Genomic DNA, 22,875 nt, shown 5'->3' on the forward strand with positions numbered 1-22,875 from the left:
AGTTTCTAAATGATATATTTACAGTCTATGGACGATAAACACAAAAATTGGTCGTGGCACGGCCCCTGGGGGTTGGATATGGAACAATATAAATAGGCACAACCCTATGATAGCTCATGCTGAACTGGATCCAAATCAGTTAATAATTGCAACCTGTAGATTATTTACAGACAAAATATTAACAAAAAGGGTGTGTGGCACAGCCCAAGTGTGGCGGATCATGCACCAAAATCAGTAGTTGCCGTCCGTAGGATGTAAGGAATAAGTATACCAAGTTCCAAGATAAGCCATTCAGAATTGCGGCCTTCAGATGCTAAACACAAAAATGAGTGTGGTTCTGTCCCTATGGGTCGGGGCATGCACCAAAATCAATAGTTGCCGTCCTTAGGCTATAAGGACTACATAGGCCAAGTTCGAAGATGTTCCATTCAGACTTGCGGCCTGTATATGATAAACATAAAAATTGGCGTGCAACAACCCATTATTAAAAGTTGATAGGCTTCTTCATATACTAGGGGGGTTGGATGGCTGAATGGTTAGCGTGCGCGCGCTATATCATAAAGTCTGTCATTGAGTCGACTGGCGTGGTTTCGAATCCCCGGTTGTACGTGACAAGGAGTAGGGTCGCCTGTCCAACCTCGTGGGTTTTCTCCGGGTCCTCCGGTTTCCTCCCACTGCTAAAGACCCCTACGCGCAAGCGAATTATTGAAATAAAATTAAACCATATGTTAGTCCCGAAATGACGACCTAGTTTGTGTCGAGTGGACGTTAAACCCCATGTCTCTCTCTCTTTCTTCATATACTAGTAATCATACGATGACCTTAGATGGACATAAACACTGTGTATCAATTTCAAATAAATCGGCTCATAACTTTAACCTCTAGAAGGTTCACAAGAATTTTCAAAGTGATCACGGCCCATAATTATCACAAAGTAAGGTCCATGAATGTGAGAAAATCACACAGATTGTAAGTGGGAAGGCATCTTTAATAATTTGATTCCATAAAATAATGATAAAAACATGCCTGTTGAAACAGATGTAAAATTTGTTAAAAATGTGTTCAATTCATATATATTGGACGTTTAGATAATGTGATAAGAAATTTGAAATTGGTTTTTGACATTACATGTAATATGAAATATCTACATTTAATCAGTATGGAATAACATTGTGGCCTTGAGACATTAACGAATGAATTTTCACTTTAAAGCCACGACCTCAAGTATGGTTAATACACCATTAATCGATTATCGTATACAAGATGGTGAGCAGATTTGGGACTTCACTCCCGAAATGCAGGTATATTTCTTTCCTGAAAATCTTAATAACACTGATTCTTCTTTTAAATAGAAGCGATAAACCGCATAATACGATACTGCAGGGTCTATTTGGCGTCTTCTTAATATTTAAAACCATATATCCACACTCGAGATGCAAATATAAAATATATCATTTAGAAAAAAACCGTAATCATCATTCAAAGATTTACAAAAAGAAGCATGATAATGTTAAAAACCGTGTAATGAAATGAAATGAAATGGGGTTTAACGTCCTACTGTTTTGCTCGGAAAGGGGCTAATGAAGACGGGCATACGCCATACAGTGTGCTATGAGGGAAATTTTGCCCAGACAGCGGCACTACGGCCTACTCTTATATCGAATTCCAACTGTCAAGGGATCTTTTACGTGCACGCCAATATGTACACGGGACCTCGGTTTTCCGTCCAATCCGAACGACTAGACAGCTGTCCTTGTCAGGCCCTCCGTCCTGCATCACTGACAAGGCGGGAACCACGTCGGAAAATCTGGATGAACTTTCTCCTCGGCCAATGCAGGGATCGAACATCCGACCTCCAGGCCAGCTAGCAAGCGCCTTACCCACTTAGCCACCGTGACCAAAACCCCCCCAAAAAACACGTGTATCCACTCTGGACATGTAGATGTAAAATAATTATGTCTTTTAGAGAAAATAATAATTCAAGATTTAAAAAGAGAAGCAAGAAACCGCATGTTCATGATATAATGTTACAGGGTCGATTTGTCGTCTGTTTAACGTTAAAAACCGTGTATCCACTCTCGGGATGCAAATATAATATATTTCTTTTAGAAAACAATGCTGTAATCATTATTCAAAGATTTATAAAACGAAGCAAGAAACCGCCTGATACAATCTTACAGGGCCGATTTGTCGTCTTTCTAATGTTCAAAACCGTGTATCGACTCCGGAGATGTAGATATAAAATATCTTTTTAGAGAATAAAAAACCGTAATAATTATTCAAAGAATAGCAAGAAACCGCATGATACAGTGTTACATGCTAAATCCAACTAATTAATCTACATACAAGTAATAAGATGCAAATATAATATATTTCTTTTGGAAAAAAAGTAATCATTATTCACAACACGAAGCAAGAAACCGCATGATACAATCTTACAGGGTCGATTTGTCTTCTTTTTAATGTTAAAAACCGTGTATCCACTCTCGAGATGCAGATTTAAAATATCTATTTTAGAGAATAAAAAACCGTAAAAATTATTCAAAGATTTACAAAGAATAGCAGGAAACCGCATGAGACAGTGTTACAGACTAAATATGACTAATTAATCTACATACAAGTAATAAGGTATCAATTATGATTGATAATTATGTAACTATGTTTAAAAGGACGACAATCAAATCTAATCTAATATATCCCATCTATACATACACAATCAAATTACATTCAGTTCAAAATGATATTCAAACGAAAATTATTATTATTGTTTTTTACTGTGGGATGGTGATCGCCAAAATGATTTCATTAATATCTTCTTGATTAAATTAGCTATACAACCTATATATGTTTGACCGACTGTCCCAGTTAATATCATCGAGACATCCCTCATGAATATTATTTTCCTCGGTAATTGCGGGGATTGGATGGCTGAATGGTTAGCACGTGCGCGCTGTATCATAAAGTCTGTCATTCAATCAACTGGCGTGGTTTCAATTCCCCAGTTGTACGTGACAAGGAGTAGGGTCGCTTGTCCAACCTCATGCGTTTTCTCCGGTTCCTCCGGTTTCCTCCTACTGCTAAAGACCCCTACGCGCAAGCGTATTATTGAAATATAATTGAACCATATGTTAGTCCCGAAATGACCTAGTTTGTGTCGAATGGACGTTAAACCCCATCTCTCTCTCTCTCTCTCTCTCTCTCTCTCTCTCTCTCTCTCTCCTCGGTAAATATCATGCACTGCCTGTTCTGATAAGTCGCACAATTGTTAGGTTTACACCTGTCAGTAAATCGTTACTTATTTCAGATTGACCAATTTGATCGTAAGAATCGCCGATAATTTTAAAGAGATACACTTCACAAACTTGGGATCAGATTTCTAACTTTAGGATTTAAAGACGACAGAATAAAGCCAGTATTAGGAAGACAACGATTGTTTGTCGGCACAACAACTAAACATTGACCTTTCTGAACAGCAAATTATATGAGCCTTTTTAACAACCAACAATTTGGGTAATCGCTTTGGCAAATTGTGAAATGGAGCATTTAACGAGCACCAAAGCCAAACCATTTTGGATGAGTTGGAAATTTATTCAGGACAAACTTTAAGCGATTGTCATCAAATTGACAAATCGTGTCGAGGTGCAATTTGAATAAAGTTGTGCAAGATGGCGTCTGGAAACGTAAGTATTTCTGGAATAGGTAGGGGAAACTTTGTTTCTTTTTTTCTTATTCTCTGTTAAAATGTTAACATGCGTTGGGTTATTTAAGAGGTGACTAAATAGAGATTTTCTGAACTTCAAGAGAAATGTCAGCCATGTTGGTTATTTAACCTTAGCGTTTAACGACTTTACAAAAATTGTTTAAATTATGTCAAAGATATATATAATGATATATGGAAATTCAAATGGGAACTACCTTTAAGCCAATGCATTTAAAATACATCACTGCTTCGCTTCAATTATCAAATAAAAAGAGATATATTTATATACTTGGTATAGTTTGGTATAAACACAATTGTCTTAAAGGGCATGTGCAATTCTTTAAGCCAGTGTATTTAAAAGACATAATTAAGCACGGTTTCGGTCCCATTATCAAATGTGAAGATATATATTTTTGTGTTTGAACATTACTGTCTTAAAGGGAACGTGCATATTTCTTATGGCAATTGAACAAAGGAAAGAGTAATTCCGCACAATGTTCCGTTGTTCGATTTATTGATCGATTTTAAGTCCAGTTTAGCTAAATAAAATACACTTACTTGTATAATTTGTTATCCATGGGTGATTTTTCATGATTTTGAAGATGCCAGCAGCCTTTTTTCTGATTTAAGGACATGGATGAACCAAGATGGCGGCGTTCTTTAATTGCGGTTGTGATGAGTGTCATGGTATCTTTTAATAATTCGTCTTCATTCAACGCCAAATTTAACATAAAAGCTAAAGTTCCTGGTGGGAAATGTTGTAAATCCTTGGTGTTTCTCGTGTAAGCGTTTTCGGTCACAATCCAAGCGAATTCTTGTCCTGTGAAATGAAGTCTATTGGCTTGATCAAGTATCCTCATAGCCAAATGAGCACTAGTGTGTAACACAAATATCCGGGAATTATTATTTCCGATCGGAACAAGTTGATTTGCAATTTCGTTATCCGTGGCTGTATTGGATATAATCAATTCCTCCTCGATATCCCAGTTTTGAGTTTGAGTTAAAGATTTTAATTCCACGTGAAATCCGTCATCTTTTATTTCTTCTTGAATCACCATAGTGTAACGGTACCAATAGTTTACACTCATAAGTCTTGCCAGACCCTCCGCCAAATGGGCTTTTGATGGCATTAAGCTCAAATAGAGAGGATGGTGCAACTGAAAGTAGAGAAAAAATGAATTAATTTGAGATTGTACACCCCAGTTTATCTTGAATATCGTCAGGATTAAATTGAAAGTCATCTGGTTTAATTCATTTTGAGACTAACATGTCAAGGTAGGAGGTACCCAAAAGATACGGAGTTTTGTTTATCTTCGGTAAAAGAAAACGAAAAGTGTTGTATTATTGTTTTGACAAGCCTTGACTGAAACAAAATCAAATCTAATTTGACCTGGTTTGGAATGGATTTAGTCTCAGGCAATCCTGTCAAATCGAATAGAAAAATATTTGAGCTCGACCGATCGAAAGTAGAACGGATTGATCTCAAAATACGTATTGACGTTTGGTGATAATATTGAACCTTTATTGGTTGAAAGGGTAGAACTCGTACAACAACCAGACTGCATATATACATAGATTTCATTGCATTAACAATACATGCCAGACACATAATTTTACACTGGCTTTATTCATCTGTCAGTTTTCAATCTCATGCAATCATTTGTCACAAATTTGTACGCGATATGATAGGAAGACGTGAGAATTATCAAATTAAAAAGCTCTTATTTAAAACCAAAGCCATTCCAAAAAATAAGTTTCAGGGAAATAAGAATCAATATTTCTTCAACATGCGTGTGGGAATATTAAAGGTCACCAGTTCATATTAGATTGGTTATAATATGTTTTTCTGTAAGTGTAACTTGGTAAACTACGGAAAGCACTGTCTCTCTGACAAGATATCCAAGTAATCTATTTGCATTAAGTGTTCTGAAATCAGTTTTTGTTTCCGTCCAACCTTAGTAATGTTGACAGTGAAATTAAACCCCTAAAATGTAAGAATCTGGGCATGAACAATTAAATCACCAAATGGATTGCGAAATAAGACCTTCTATGCAAATGATTTTTCAATGTAAGCATATTCCGAACGCCTGGATAATCGAGATAACATTACCAACTCGTTCGTGTATAGTAAGTAAAGGAACAAAGTAGTTTAAACCTCGATCGTGACTAACGGAAACATGTGTAACGTTGGAATAATATAACCGAGGTCACACCGTTCTTCCACTCTCTTCAAGGGCTGGTTTGAATATGTAAAAAGTGTGTTGAAGTTTTGTTTAAAGGAAATCCGCATCCCTATAAATATATGTTTAAAGCGAGTGTGTCGCCCTTGGTAAGTGTTATTGAAATAGAATGAATATTTTATGCTGAATGAGAAAATACAATTCTTGTTGAAGTGTTGTAAAAGTAATATGCAACTTTTGGTTAGAATGTGGGAGCCACGGTTGCTCAGTGAGTAAGACGTCGGTTCGCTAACATGGAGGTCCGGTGTTACATCACGGTGTTGGTCGAGACAGTTCATCTGGATCCTCTGGCGTGTTCCCCCCTTGTCAGTGGTGTAGGACGGATGGCCTGAAAAGGACAACGAATAGTCGTTCGGATCGGACAAAATACGAAGGTCCCGTGCACACTTTGGTGTGCACGTAAAAGAACCCTTATCAGTTGGAATCCAATATAAGAGTACGCTGTAGCGCCACTGTCCTGGCAAAATTTCCCTCATAATACCCTTTATTTTTATCCCAGTCGGGCGTGAAACTCCATTTCAATTCATTTCTGTTTAGAATGTATAACAACCCGCCAAAAGATTTGACGTGCACGTAAAAGAACCCTTGACATTTGGAATCCGATATAAGAGTAGGCTGTAGCGCCACTGTCCTGGCAAAATTTCCCTCGTAACACACTTTATTTTTATCCCAGTCGAGCGTTAAACTCCATCTGAATTCATTTTCAGTTTAGAATGTATAATAACTCGCCAAAAGATTTCTTTGTCATATTTTCACCAAAGACTGCGAATGTAAAAATCTTGTAATGTAATAATACATGTATAAAACACCAGAAATACATTACGATATGTTCCATGATGAAGGATTATTTAATAGCAATCGTAAAATCAGTTAAAAGTACGTTAAGGTTATGCAAACGTTCAGTTTGCTCCTTTTGTGTTTAAATGTGAATGTTCAACGTTATTTAATGTTTAGTTTAGCTGACTGTGTAAATCGGATTAAGGATCACAGAGTAACTCAGAAAAATGGTTATCAAATCGCTATCAAATACCAATACTTTGTCCTGGAAAGCACCCCAGTCTCTCAATCACTTTCATACCCCCAAAAAAAAAGAAATATCATCTCTATCAATCATGGTGATATGATCTGAATTATTTTTTTACGTGGTTCGGGTACGAACGTATCAAGTCAACGCATGCTGTCCCATCTTCCGGAAATGAAAATGACGGGAACGTGTCAATGATGTACAGATTGGAACCACTAGAAGGCTTCCGGACGTTTAGATCAATACAGAAGGTCGAGGAATTATTTCCTTCTGAGTCTAGAGCTTGATCTGGTCGTCAAGTGACATTATTTGGTAACGTGAGTCGTGATAATGTGATACTATTCACAGACAGACGTAAAAAGCCTTTCATCAATCCATTCTTACTTAATACATGAATATACCTTGTTATCGGATTGTCTGGTATAATGTTTCTTGATAGACGTGGCTACTTAGCCCATAGCAATCATAGTAATTAATATTTATAATAAATAAAAGGTCACTTGGTGTTTCAGAATTTCGATAAGGAAATAGGGCGAGGGGAAGAATTATTTGTTTAATTTTATTTTGTGTACCATATGATTTACAATACTTTTCTTCTGATGGCGAAAACACGAGGGGAACATGGTGGTTGGTGGTGAGAGAGGAGGGAATGACCAATGTGTAAAGCCTGCTATTGGCTGGGAAGAGGGGTTAGTTTCGTTCGTAGCCAATAATGCTACTTGATACAAAGCACAGCCAGTGCAGTTAGTGCGGTGGTTGGTAGGAGTGTAGGGTATTCTGGACCAGAATATTACGAAGCGCAGTGGAGGAAACTGGACCTTATCACAATCGAATTACATTTTACCTTTTAGTCCATAAACCTTTTAGGACCATAAACCCAATTTCATTTTCTTACGGTTAGGCTCGTTCGTTCGTTCGTTCGTTCGTTCGTAGGATTTTACGTCCGCTTCCACCTATGGTTTTGTCGCAAACAAGTGTATCCTAAGAAACCTGCCAGAAAAAAACACACAATAGGCTTAGCCCAGCTTGGGATTCAAACGTGAGATGATTAGAAGGCCTATTTGAGCTCGTTTCCTTAATAAAGAAATAATGCCTTTTTGCAGGGTAGCGTCCAAGGTAAACTTTATCCAAAGGAGAAGTGCCGGGTATTAAAAGTTAGGTAGCAATCCCACTCTTTATCACTTACAAATCGGGATCGAACCCATGAGTTGCAGATAATAGGCCTTGTGATGATTATACCACTTGTTCACGTACACATACTACTTCACACTGATTGAAGGAAAGGGATATTTTACATTTTGTTCATTTTCAGACTAATATTATAATTTTTATTTTTATACTAAAGGGGCTAAACCTCTATCTCAATATTTTCCATGATATTTGAAATTAAAAACAAGAATTAGAATTCAATATTGATCCTATTTACCAGTATTTAAAGGAGCTAAGTCGCTAATATTTGGGACTTAGAAATGGACACAAATGGGTCGCAACGCATACAATAATGTAATATGAATGTACTATTTAAATTGAGTTACATTCAATCGATTCTTTTTTACTGTAATTTCTAATCAATTAGGTTCGCCGACATACGCCAGTATTCTCAATCGAATTTCAATCTCTAGCTTCTGGTTATTCCAGTCTACGCCGATAGTATTTATTGGACATGCTCTCTGGATAAGAATATAGCGTCACCGTTTGACATGACTTGTGGAATATGCCTAGCCTCGTTTTTCGAGTCCCTTATTACAAATAGCACTGAAACGCATTATGGTACACGATTCGTGTACCAATTGTAAAATGATCATTTTGTCTTAAATATTGGATACCAGAAGGCCATCTTTTCCCAGTAAGATCACACCATCAATGTTGATTTAAACCGACAAATAAATCGTGTTTTCAATGTCGAATATTTTGGATGATATTGAGTTAGAGACTTAGCTACTTTAAGACACAATGAACATTTTATATTCAGTACACGATTCGGACACCATTTTGTTATGAACAAAGAAAAACATTTCCTGAAAGACAATGCGGAAGTAATTAGTAATACATGTAGTTTATTCACAAACGACAAAATAATAATAAAAAAAACGTGTAGAATGGACTAAGCTGGCGCAAACGACAGTTGTTTAAATTGGACAGTTCACGTAATTCATCACACATAATTGATTAGAAATCCCAATTGTTTTGTAAATTAAATATAAATCACATTACATTTACATTAATGTGTACTTGTAGACTCATTTTCGTCTATTTTAAGGTCCCAAAGAATAGAAACATACGCCCTTCAACGTGTGCTGCAAAGGAAGAAAATTAATGATCCCCACTCCCCGACAAACACAAATCTAGGTCGAACTAGATAGACTTCGGATTAGGACATGATCTTATCGACAGTCCAGTCCTTAAATAAGTTGACTACCACACTCCCCAACGCCCCTTCCCCACCCCACCCACCCCCATGTACAGAAAAACACGTTGATAACCAGTGCCTTTAGGTTTCTATTTTGTTAGTTTTTCAGAATGTGTGAATATATTTAAAGAAAATTTCAGATTATTGGTTTTACAAACAGCGCCATGTATATTTAATGATTTAATTATAGTTTTGTCGTACCATGGGAAGAACATCAATAATTAACTAAAATATTCCCGCCAGTAATCAGCATGTTGGACATGAAGTAGGTAGTCATGTGATAGTCTATTATCGTTCTCCGTTTAAAGTGCGAGTACGATAGGAAATTATACTTTAGTTATAATGTAGACATCAAACGACGGTCTAACAAAGGATTTCCAAATCTTTCGCGGATGGCAACAAAACGATGTTGATTGGTCAGTCATTAGGGGTTTGCCGTTGATCAATTAGTGAATGAAATATGTCTGTGGATGGTTATTAGACTGCGATTATACAAAACAAATGGATCCTACCCGTACTCACACTTTAAGGAATCACTTAGCTCTAAATCGATTGGGAAAATATTGAGTCCTTGTGCCAAACTCGGAAACCAGGTCACACGATTACACAATATGGGAATTATGCAGATATACTTTTCAGTTTCCACTAATATAGAACACCCAAGCTGTTTCACAGAGGTATTACGAAAGCCTTCTTATACCTCTGTATAAGATGACTGACATGTGGCATTACATCACACATCGTCGACCATTGGCCCGATGGCGCGTGCATTGTTTACATAAGACGTGGTACCGTAAACTGGTCCGGGCCGAATGGTGCCTTTTACTCATTTTATATACCAATTTACACAAAATAGGAGATGCTTTTTTATCCAGATATACTTAAAGGCTCAATACCACTCTTGTTGTAACTGAATAATATGTCCCAATCTTTATTCTGGTCAACAAATTGTACTATTTTAGAATATTTCAATTAATTGATGATACAAATTTCATCTTAACACACCTTATTTAAAATTTTTGAAAAATTCAAAATAATGGTTTGAAACGTCTAACGTAAACCTTTTCAAATGAAACTTCGATTTAAAAATATTTTCGAACCCTCTGGACAAGTAAAATAGGATGTAATGGATAATTTACACAACAGGTAGGACACTTAAACATCTAGTACTTAGATAGAGATATTATTTATTTTCTGGAGCTTTCAAGCCAGCAAGAGTGTTATTGTCCCTTTAAAACACCTTTATCTATTTTTCTAATAATTCAAAAAAAAAAAATAATTTGCAGAAGGAAACAGGTTAATATTGCGAGCTAATTTTCCCGCATTGATGTCATCCCTCTCGCCTGGCGACGAATATTCACGGCGGATTCCGTTACTCTACATCTAGCCTCGGCTGTATGACGGTAAGTGATATGTACCTACGCCTATACAATTGCGATGCGGCACCGGTTTACTTATTAGGAAAACTTGCCGCTTTTAAAAAAAGTTTATCAAAATTGCGTCGTTCGAAGCGTCTGTAGAATTTTTAGTGCAAATTTGACCGTGTTTGAAGAAAATCGGATAAACTTGAAAGAAAAACAGCTTGAGACTTTGAAATATTTGTATGATAAAATATTCTTCAAAGGCGTCGTCATGGGCAACGCCGTTGCTAATCTGGGAACTTGAAAGTAGTTCCAATGGTGGACTTCGTCATACAGCCGAGGCTAGATGTAGGGCACTGGAATCTGCCGAGTGGTACACCCTCGGGTCTAAATTAATGTCTGTAGTGTGATTCGTTAGTGAATATTACCAATACGCGCATGTCACGCATTGACCAATTACAATAGAGAACTTAAGTTAGCCTCTTATATATTCAAAATATGATATGATAAAATATTCTTCAAAGGCGTCGTCATGGGCAACGCCGTTGCTAATCTGGGAACTTGAAAGTAGTTCCAATGGTCATACAGCCGAGGCTAGATGTAGGGCACTGGAATCTGCTGAGGTTTGCCGAGTGGTACACCCTCGGGTCTAAATTAATGTCTGTAGTGTGATTCGTTAGTGAATATTACCAATACGTGCATGTCACGCATTGACCAATTACAATAGAGAACTTAAGTTAGCCTCTTAAATGTTCAAAACATGACCAAAAGGGTTCTCTATCCTAATGCAGAACCTATAAGTACTACTATAAAACGTAGGTTAAATGCATACTAAGACTACTATTACATACGAACGTGCCTAACAACGAGCCAAAACGTGTGTGGGTAGCGATGGACGCATTTCTGTACGTGCCTTTTTCAGTTTAGACGGCACTTAGATGGACAGCTCGTACACTAGTGAACACTGAATATGTGTTAGTACATTTTCATTTATGTATTTTGACAACATAAGATTTTTCGGGTATATAAAAACATTATATTTGCAGTTTTTATACGGTCCTACTGGGCGTTTCTTTTATCAATAGCACCCAAATTATTGCAAAAAGTGGCCGACAAGTAAAGATAGGGAAATGGGGTTTAACGTCCACTCGACACAAACTAGGTCATTTCGGGACTAACATATGATTCAATTTTATTTCAATAATTCGCTTGCGCGTAGGGGTCTTTAGCAGTGGGAGGAAACCGGGGGACCCGGAGAAAACCCACGAGGTTGGACAGGCGACCCTACTCCTTGTCACGTACAACCGGGGGAATTGAAACCACGCCAGTTGACTCAATGAGAGACTATATGATACAGCGCGCACACGCTAACCATTCAGCCATCCAACCCCCCAAGGCCGACAAGGAAAGATATTATTATGTTACATAGATAAACACATTCTACACATCGTATCCAACATTTAAATGATTTTTATAAAAAAAATGAACAAAATTATGGATAATTGAAAGGAAAGATATGTATATTATTCTACACGTCATATCAAAACTATAAATTGAAAATATTATGGACATTTGAAATTTGGACAAAATAGATTGTTTGTCAATTTCACTTATCGATAATTTTGTCAAATTTTTATGAAAACATTTAAATGTTGATAATTAATATGCATATATCTAGAACACCATTCCTTGTCAGTCACTTTTTGCAAATACTTGACAACAAAACGGGTTTGTCTGTGATGAATATAGGAGCCATTTTATACGCTCTTGTTCTTATTATACGCTATTAACATAATGTTCGTTTGTCCTTGTCGGTGATTAATATAGGAACCATTTTATTATACGCTCTTGTTTTTATACGCTATTAACATTTGTTCGTTTGTCCATATTGCCGTACATAATTCTTAGAGACTACATATATATCACCCCACTAGCGCAAACGGTATTATTATACGGCTAATGTTTTGCCATTAGACTTCAAACTGTTTTAATTAGTTTACATAGGCACAAACAAATGTCAGTATATAAATAATCCCAAGTTAGATTACAAATGACGAGACGCTAAACCCCTACTCCATATAAAGTGTCTTGTCGTCTTTTTATCTCCAATATAATTACCATATAGTAGCCTACTGATGGAAAATAACGTTTGCTGTTCATCCCATTAAAGACTTGTCATAAAACTAAGTAATAATAGACCGTGCGTGTATATAATATTTGATAAAACTGGTAGTGGTTTTAACGGAATGACTTCACGCTCTGCAGATCATTTAATCCAATAATACCATAATATTATTGTAACTTGTTTCTATGGTAACCTAGATGTTTGCCTTCTATTCAACCCGAGGAGCGTGATATATTTGGTAGCGAGGCATTGTTCAAATTCTGTAAGTAATTCGCAGACAAGGTTTTATCAAGGAAATCAGATTTAAACTTAGAGGATTTCACGATTAATCCCCCGATCTATCGGGTGACGTTTCATTTAATTTTCAATCTAGTTGATATTGATTCAATATTTTACGCGTCTTTCCATTTTATTTCAAGATTGAAACCCGAATACAAATAATTATTTTAAATTTATAGGATTGGATCTCCCAGTGTGTCATTATATTCTGGACTTTAGAGATAAAATGAGATTTATTGACAAGTGTTGTGCATGTGACAGTGTATGCTTGCTTTGTCCAGAACCAATACCCATAGCTAATAATTGTTATTGTCCCTTTTTTGTCTTAAGTATAGGGTACATGCAGGTCAGCTTTTTATCTAGAATATGCAGGTCTGAATTTGAATTCAGCTATTAAAACCGTGTGGGGGATCTCGTGGCTAAGTGGGTAAGACGCTGGCTCCCTAGCCTGGAGGTCGGATGTTCGATCCCTGCATTGGCCGAGAAAGTTCATTCAGATTTTCCGGCGTGGTTTCCCCCTTGTCAGTGATGCAGGATGGAGAGCCTGACAAGGACAGCTGTCTAGTCGTTCGGATGGGACGAGAAACCGAGGTCCCGTGTATACATTGGAATGCACGTAAAAGATCCCTTGACAGTTGGAATTCGATTTAAGAGTAGGCCGTAGCGCCGCTGTCCGGGCAAAATTTCCCTCGTAGCACACTGTATGGCATATGCCCGTCTTCATTAGCCCAGGTTAGGAGCAGAACAGTAGGACGTTAAACCCCATTTCATTTCATTTCATTAAAACCGTGGGGTTTGCTGGATGCTCTAGTGTTCCCCTATTGCCAATATTCCGGTGTTAAGCAAATTATTCAAATAAGTCTATACCATGTGATAGTCATTAAATAACCTAGTCTGGTCGAGCGGACATAAAACATGCATCCGCTCAAGCATAGGGTCGTACTTCAGCATGAATTAATTTTCTTTTTGTGTGGTTGTTCAGTCTCGAACATTTCATCCAAAATGGTCTCCACTTCAATTAAAACGAATATTGGTCTGGGTTATCTGGTTAAAATAAGGTATATTGCAGTCTGAGTGTTTTAAGAGTATATAGTCCACGCAATGAAATGTCTCAATTCACCAATCTCGATCACTATCTCCCAAATTGTCCCCTCCTCGACCGCGACGAATATTGGTCTAGGCAAAATAACGTCCACTGTGAATAACGATCTTTCACGCAATGACTTGGGAGATGCTGTCTAAATTCACCAGTTAACAATACTTCTGAAGACGCCAAACACAAAGCAAGGGCCATTTTTCCTCCCAATCTACCGTGAGACATTAATAAATTCCAGTATGGCCTTTAAAACTTTAAACACAATGACGCGGGGATATTTTGGACTGGGTGATCGACACTATGAATTTTTTGGCGATTGTCTGGTCGTTATTTGAAAATGTGTATTGTCTTCGTTTTTTTTAATTAATATATAATTATGTATGTTAGTTGATAAAGCACCAGCGCTTTGGTATCATTCATTGGTCGTTAAACAAATTTTTTGACTTGAACTAACTTAATGGACAATATTGGTGTCATGCTTCGGGCGCATGACTGATCGCCGACAAAAACCGACAAGAGAGATTTTTATCAATTTCACTTATCCATAATTTTGTCAATTTTTATATTATATTCAAAATTTGAGACCATTCGATGAAACCATTGCTAAAATATGCAGCTTTTAATTGTCAATTTACAAGTCGTACGAACTTTAAAATGAAAATTTGCCTGGATGATCAATACATAGACGAGATTAAAGGACAATATTGGTGTCAGTCATTATCAGTTTCATATAACAACTTTTGGTCTTCGAAGGAAGGAGCAGAAATTTGCCCGTGTATCTGTTATCACTCGTCACTTCAGTCAATTATGTAGAAGGATAACTCGTGCGTTCCTTTTGCGTTCTTTTTTGAATCTTCAAAACGCATCTATCGTAGCAATCTTTGTGTTAAAATTATATCTGGAACGTGTTTAACCAGTTCTATGGGATAATAACTGACACCAATATTGTCCTTTAAGTTAGTTCAAGTCAACGACCAGTGAATGATACCAAAGCGCTGGTGCTTTATCAACTAACATTATTTTCTTGGTGAAAGTGATACTACCTATTTAATAGTGTTTTGTTATATAATAGTACAACACAGGATATCCATAATGGATATAAGGTGCTCTATAAAATTACATTATTACATAACAAACAAACATACCAACGACTTATTAACTGGTTTTCTAAACACCCGTGAGGAAATCTGACCAGGTTTAATTTATCTGTCTTGGATCTCATGGCAAGTTATCTGACATCGTGTTTATAAGTTTTGTTTTCTGTAATATACTGTTATGTATGTATTTATAATGTATATGAAAAGTAAATGCAATATACTTGAAATTTACTTGAGTGATATTGACGAGTTGGCCCTTCACAAACATCATATGAGACGGAAAACTATTGACAAACTGGGTTTCTCTGTTAGTCAGAATTATGACGTCGATACGGCTCTTGGATATTGATCTATTATCGAGGAATTTGACGACTAGAAATGCTGTCGGAGCCTCAGGGATATCACATTAGTGCAGGTTTCCAAGTTAATTTGTACGTCAACCATTTCTCATATATTTCTTGATCCATGAAATATGTTATTCTAGGCTAGCAAAATAACATTTTAATTTAAACATTTTTTAGTTTTCCCCTTCAATATTATTTGTGTCCATTTAAAAGGACAATAAATCAGATCGGCTATAATTTATTTTAAAAAAATGTACTGTTTTATTAAAGATAGTAAGAGCAAGTATAAAGATTGGATTGTTTCAATGGTCATTTGTTAATTGAACTGGAAATATCATTGCCTGATAAAGGCTAGAGAAGCCTAGTCGAAACACTGCTCAGTAATAAGCTGTAATTGTGTTTCATAGAATTGTGACCTGTGAGTAATTGTACTTGTACGATTTCTTGATACAGACTAGAGAAACCTATTGTCGAATCGTCGGACAGTAATAATACGGGGGATCACGCTGGCTCGCTAGACTGGAGGTCGGGTGTTCGATCCCTGCATTGGCCGAGAAAGTTCATCCAGATTTTCCGGCGTGGTTACCCCTTGTCAGTGGTGCAGGACGGATGGCCTGACAAGGACAGCTGTCTAGTCGTTCGGATGGGACAAAAAACCGAGGTCCCGTGTACACATTGGCGTACACGTAAAAGATCCCTTGGCAGTTGGAATTCGATATAAGAGTAGACCGTAGCGCCGCTGCCCGGGCAAAATTTCCCTCATAGCACACTATATGGCCCAGTTTAGGAGCAAAACAGTAGGACGTTAACCCCCATTTCATTTCAGTAATAATACGTATTTGTATTCCATAGAGGTGTGACGTACCCCCCGGGGGGTTGGCTAATATGGTCAGGATTTAAAATTCTTATTATTTTTTGGTATTAAGATTAAGATGTTAGCGATAAATCAATAGAAAATAATGCAACAAGTACGATCATACTATGGACCAGGAACTGGCCATGTTCTTGGGTAACATTCATAAATCTAATTCACCACATCGATGCAGAATGGTTCAAAGAACAAGCATGTCAATTTTCATGTCGATCGGACTTGAATTGCGGACGCCTTCGGCTTTTTTGAAGACCGTTGCCCCAAGAAGAAGAAGAAGAATACAACAAAACCAAGTAGTATTTGTCAATATAAAATGTCTGTTTGTTTGTTCGCTATAGGAAATCAAAGGTTTAACTTAAAGTAGCTAAGTCCGTAACTCAATATCTTCCAAAATCTTCGACATTGAAAACACGATTTTTTTTGCAATTTAAATCAGCATTAGTGTTGTGGTCTTACCTGGAAAAGATGGGCTTCTGATATCCAATATTTTAGACAAAATAAACATTTTACCATTGGTACACGAATCGTGTACCATAATGCGTTTCAGCGCCATTTGTAACAAGGTGCTCAAAGAATGAGACTAGACATATTCCACAAGTCATGTCAAACGGTGATGCCATATTCTTATTTGGAGAGCATGCGCAATATATACTATCGGTGTTGACGGGAATAACCAGACGCTAGAAACTGTCTTTCGGTTGAGACTTCTGGCGTATTTCGCCGAACATAACTGATGACAATTCACAGTAAAACGGAAACGATTGAATGTAAAACAGTTTATATATAAATTCATATTACATTATTATATGTGTTGCGACCCATTTGTGCCAATTTCTAGGTCCAAAATATTATTCGCGATTTAGCTCCTTTAAGATATAAGTATTATAATAATCTTGAAATAACCAAGGATTTGCTTTACATGTAATTTAATGGTGCTATTTTGTTTTTATTGTAGTATTTAATGATGAAATTGACTATTGTTGTGTTATTATGGATGTTTTTTAGAAATGGGCCGCGGGGAGCAATATTTTAACACTAAAGAATTTTTCTAGACTTGAACATTATATCAGGAAAACTCGATAATTTTTAATGTTTCTGGCAAATTCTTAATTCAAAATTCTTAATTCAAAATTCAAACTCACTATATAACGCCCGTTAACTAAGTTGGTATTATATAACTGTAAATCTATCCCCGCTTCAAATTGGCTCAATCTAACCTAAAAATTTATAATTAGTCACAAAGTCAATACACATAGGTGAATAACCGATGGAAAATGGTAACATTGTGATAGGGAAGCATTGTCATAATGGACACAAAACTTTGAATAGGAATGTCTTTTGAAATTAATGCTCCGATCAACAATGTACCCCTTAAGAAATTTGTGTTACATACTTTAGATGCAGGTTGCTACAAGAAATATCAACCCTCGGCCTCGGTAGAGATCATTTTTTTCAGATCGATAAACCTTGGTAGCAACCTCATCAAAAGTTAATAATATTAGACTATTGAATTCCAACTGTACAATACAGTGATCTGAAAACCTCCTACAATATTAAATCTCTTAAAGGTTAACTATTATTTAAATAGAACTTGACAGTATTCCGAGATTGTATCTAGATAATCAAGGCTATAACCCATGTGTTTCCTGTTAATGGTAACCTACAATGTGTCATGCCACGAGAGAGGAAGTTATCTGAATGATGTAGACGCTGGAGACACGTCTGCTGAGAGTCACTCGTGCACGACCTTCGACGAGAACAGGGGCGAAAAATATTCAAATTCTATGTTTTGACCAGCCATTATTTTCTTTTCATTTCGTAGAGTCATATTTTTGTCTTGTTTTTAGTTAGATGCACAAACTAAAATATCGGACATTGGTTGTTTCAGTGGGCATAACCTTCAAATTAAAAAAATGGTAACGCATGATCCCATCTGTATATTTGATAAAGAGTCACGAAAGGAAAGGAAATTAATCTGGATTAAATACTACGTCAACAGAACCGTCGATTATTTTTGTGATAAACATATTTTTTTACTTCCCATTTCCATGGTTAATTGTGGAATTTGAGAGAATAACGGTTTAATTCTTCACGGTCCAAATACCAAAAGATAGTTTTCAAGCATTACACAATCTAGAATTCTTGTTCGAATAGATAGACTAGGGGGATTCATGTCATGTTTATAAGCTGCATTTCGAGCGGTGATTCATGCTATTTATTATCTGATATTGATACTGGGTGTTCACAACTAAATGTTTATTTGATAGAGGCTACACATCAGTTAAACAGTAATCTAATGATCAAGTTTTATAAATGTCTTTTTGATTTATAATATTTGTCTTCTAAACATCCATTTATCAAATGTCCAAAGGAGAAGAATGTTATTGAAATTGACTATGGTGATGTTGACGAAGAATAATATGATACTGATGGTGGTGGTGATGAACATGATGGAGCTATGAAATTAGGATCGTGCACATTTCTGGTCCTGAAGATGATTTAAAGATGATATGACTGCGATGATTATAAAATTATGGTTAAATAACGGCGATTAGATGTAGCGTAAGCCTATGCTAGTTTTACTATGCGAACGATATATTTGATGAAAAGGGTAGTGGTGACGATGATGATGAAATGTTGTAGTGATGATGATTATCGGCAATGGTTTACATAAATCGCGATATGAAAGACCGGGGTAAACTGAACAAGAGGGACAAGATGGATTTTTCAAGGGTACTACACTCAGAGAGTTCGAAACACTCACTCAAAAATGTAACATATTTAGTTACTCAAAGGATGATATGATAATTAAGCGGATGATGATGGGTTGTGATTTATAAAAATCGTAATATTAACGATCTGGAAAGACTGAAAAGGGCGTCGGGGGAGACAAGGGTTCGACATCTAGAGACAGTTTGATAATAACGACGATGTTAGCTAATTGGTTATAAAAATCGCACAATCAACACATAAAGTCTCTTTTATTCCAATATATTCATGACATATTCATAAATTATATCAACAATCTATTTTATTATATTTTACAATTCAATATGGTCTACTATCGTTCGGCATCATAAAATATAAATGACATTTTATACCAGACATTTAATATCAATTCATCATATTAGTTTTTTGTCTGAATCTACAGATATCAATAGTCGCTGATAAATATAGTCTACATTACAAATCACACTCTGCGCCGTCGAACTTAGATTCAATAAAAGCGAATCAGTCAGCAATTTCTAATGGCTGCTATAGAACCAGAAAAACAACTAAAGTTTAGTGGGGTGTAAAATGGCTGATACGTTTTGCTGCCAATGGCCGCTATGCACTTTAAACGATAATAAACGAAACGTAGAAGCATCTTGTTTAGCACCATTGCCAATCCTTTTTATGGCTAATGTCCATCATAAAAACTAACCAACTGTGCGACCACAATTACAAATACTTCTACCAGTTTTAACAGGCTGGATACTATTCTTTTTTCCCTTACGACTGAAACAAATTGACTTTAAAGTAACACACAATACTGGAAAATGTTAAAACTAAGAACGGATTTAAAATTTTCTGAACCGAAAACGAACTCATAAAAATAAAATGGTAGATTAAATTTACCGAAAACATATATATATATATATAGAGAGAGAGAAATGGGGTTTAACGTCCACTCGACAAAAAGTCCACTCCTTTCGGGACTAACATATGGTTAAATTTCATTTCTATAATTCGCTTGCGCGTAGGATTATTTAGCAGTGGGAGGAAACTTGAGGACCCGGAGAAAACCTACGAGTTTGGACAGGCGTCCCTACTTCTTATCACGTACACCCGGGGGATCGAAACCACGCCAAGTGAGTCAATGACAGACCTTATGATACAGCGCGCACACGCTAATCATTCGACCATCCACCACCCCACCCCCGAAAATATAGTTTTTGTCGTGTTAACAGATGTCCATAATAAAAGAGAATTCAAAATATCCACGTTACTCACTGATTAAGACGACTTCAGTTTTATTTGTAAAAACAAACCTGCCCTGTCTCTTTAACTAGCAATGGTTGTTAACCAAATGACCCGGATAACCTGTACAATTTCTTCCTCCACTCAACGCGACACTGAAGAGCCATACTATTCAACCAATCAACATTAGGAAGAATAGAGATAGTCGAGCTTACGAGATATTGCTAATGAAGGCTTTGAACCGTCTTCAACTCACATCGCGTCTTTTGTATTTAATCCACCTATTGTGTACGTGCTTGGAATAATAATTATCATGTTATAGATCCATGGTAGACGAATGAAATACAGCCGATATAAAATGGTGCTACTTTATATTTACTGGTCGCGACTAGACTTGAATAGTTATGAGCTGCAAAAAGAATTAGTAACAAATAAATCTGTTTAATACAAAGGTTTAGGTTTCTTTTAGCTATATGAATAATAAGTGGTACACGGTTAATATATCATGATTGGTGCATGACACCCATCGCTACTTACAACTAAATATAGTGATAGTTTTGTTTTGTCTTTCAGAAGCCGGATCTACTGGGTTGAAGATAATTAAGTCATATTTCGTTTCGTTTTCTATCGGTCAAATTTTGTTTCGTTGGCAAATTTCGTTGTTGTCAAATTGCACTTCGTTGTTGTCAAATTGCACTTCGTTGTTGTCAAATTGCACTTCGTTGTTGTCAAATTGCACTTCGTTGTTGTCAAATTGCACTTCATAGTCAAATTTTCTATCGGTCATATTTCGTTTCGTTTACAATGGGTACATTTTCGTTTCGTTTTCTACATGTCAAATTTTGTGAGAAGTCATCAAAGGTATGAAAAACGAAACAAAATTTTGATCTTCATTTTAATTTTATAAAATGTCCTGTTCATTCAAATGTCTTTCCACTGATGATGCTGTAAATGGAATGCCAAATGTCCGTTTTGTACTTACAGTAAACAAGGCATTGATTGACCTGACTTCAACGAACAATATCTCACATTAATCAATGTTTAATGTTGCTTAAGATCCAGTTTACTGGTTTCTGTTTTCCGGAAGCTTTTTTGTAAAACATCCGCAAAAGCGACAGCATTTCATTATTTCATCAAATATCGCTGGCCTGTATATGGTACATTAGGGACCCCGCGGTTTCAAACCACTGGCCAGATCTTGGATGTATATTGGGGAACGGTAAATCAAATGGAACTAATTATGCTTTAAATGCCTCAGTGGCCCAGTCTGAAATTCAGAGCAAATACATTGCACCGTTCTTCCACCCTTCTCCTGTTCAATATTCTCTGCTATTAACGCTTCCCTAGCCTACAAATGATCTTTCAAATTAATGACATAGTGTTCAACATATATGTATATATTAATAAATTAAAAAAAGATGCATTATGGAAGACTGGAAAAAGAGCTTACTATAATGGTTTAAAACTAAATAATGCTGAACATTTAGAATCTCTGTAGCCTCGATTGTCATTGTTACCACTGTCACGATAATCAACTAAGTTTCGATTATCCATTTTTGCGTTTAATCATCAAGGGACGTTAAACAGCAGATCAGATTCATATCCAATGAAACTCGGACACATAAGATGACATCGAGGGTTGATTATGGTCTTAATAAATGTCCAATTAATAGTTTATATAATATTTCGGGCCTAAAGAAAGACCTGCAATAGACAGCTTTACCTCTTGCATAATACATATTTAAATAAAACCATTGGCTTGATTTTTTTAAGTGAAAACTTTAAAATCCCTCTAGTTATTTAAACCGTGATTGTATTAATATTGTATTTGTCTGAGTCATAATCTTGTTCATGACAAACGGATAAAATACTTTACGTATTTACGCTCATTAAATCTATGGTAATCAAAATAAGGATATAAACCAAGTAGGTTAATCAGCATTACCTCTAGGTGTATTAAGGTCAGTATGCTTTAACAAATGTATTCTTATTATTCTTATGAGAACAAGTGACACATTACACAAAACAAAGGAGGACACGTTTTTCATTAATATAACGTAAAAGATTGCAATTATCTGAACCATTTTGTAACATGATGTTATATACGGTAAAACTTTGCAATTAGCTTAATATGATGTTATATACGGCAATACATTGCTTTATAATATGATGTTATATACGGTAAAACATTGCAATTAGCTTAATCATTTCATAATATATATGATGTTATATACCGTAAAAAAATATCATAAATATTTTATAATATGATGTTATATACGGTAAAACATTGCAATTAGCTTAACCATTTCATAATATATATGATGTTATATACCGTAAAAAATTATCATAAATATTTTATATGATATTG

General features: G+C 36.1%; 1 protein-coding gene across 1 annotated transcript in view; it reads right to left on the bottom strand.

Annotated features, from left to right (window-relative positions):
- The window catches only part of LOC130012417 (glutamate receptor ionotropic, NMDA 3A-like), a 92,028-nt gene that overhangs the window by 38,864 nt on the left and 30,289 nt on the right, over window positions 1-22,875 (bottom strand). Inside the window, exon 2 of the mRNA XM_056100298.1 lies at window positions 4,259-4,857. Coding sequence (XP_055956273.1) covers window positions 4,259-4,857 — 599 coding nt within the window. The remainder of the gene's footprint in view (window positions 1-4,258; window positions 4,858-22,875) is intronic.

This window comes from Patella vulgata, chromosome 4 (genome assembly GCF_932274485.2).
Source record: "Patella vulgata chromosome 4, xgPatVulg1.2, whole genome shotgun sequence".
Taxonomy (NCBI): domain Eukaryota; kingdom Metazoa; phylum Mollusca; class Gastropoda; family Patellidae; genus Patella; species Patella vulgata.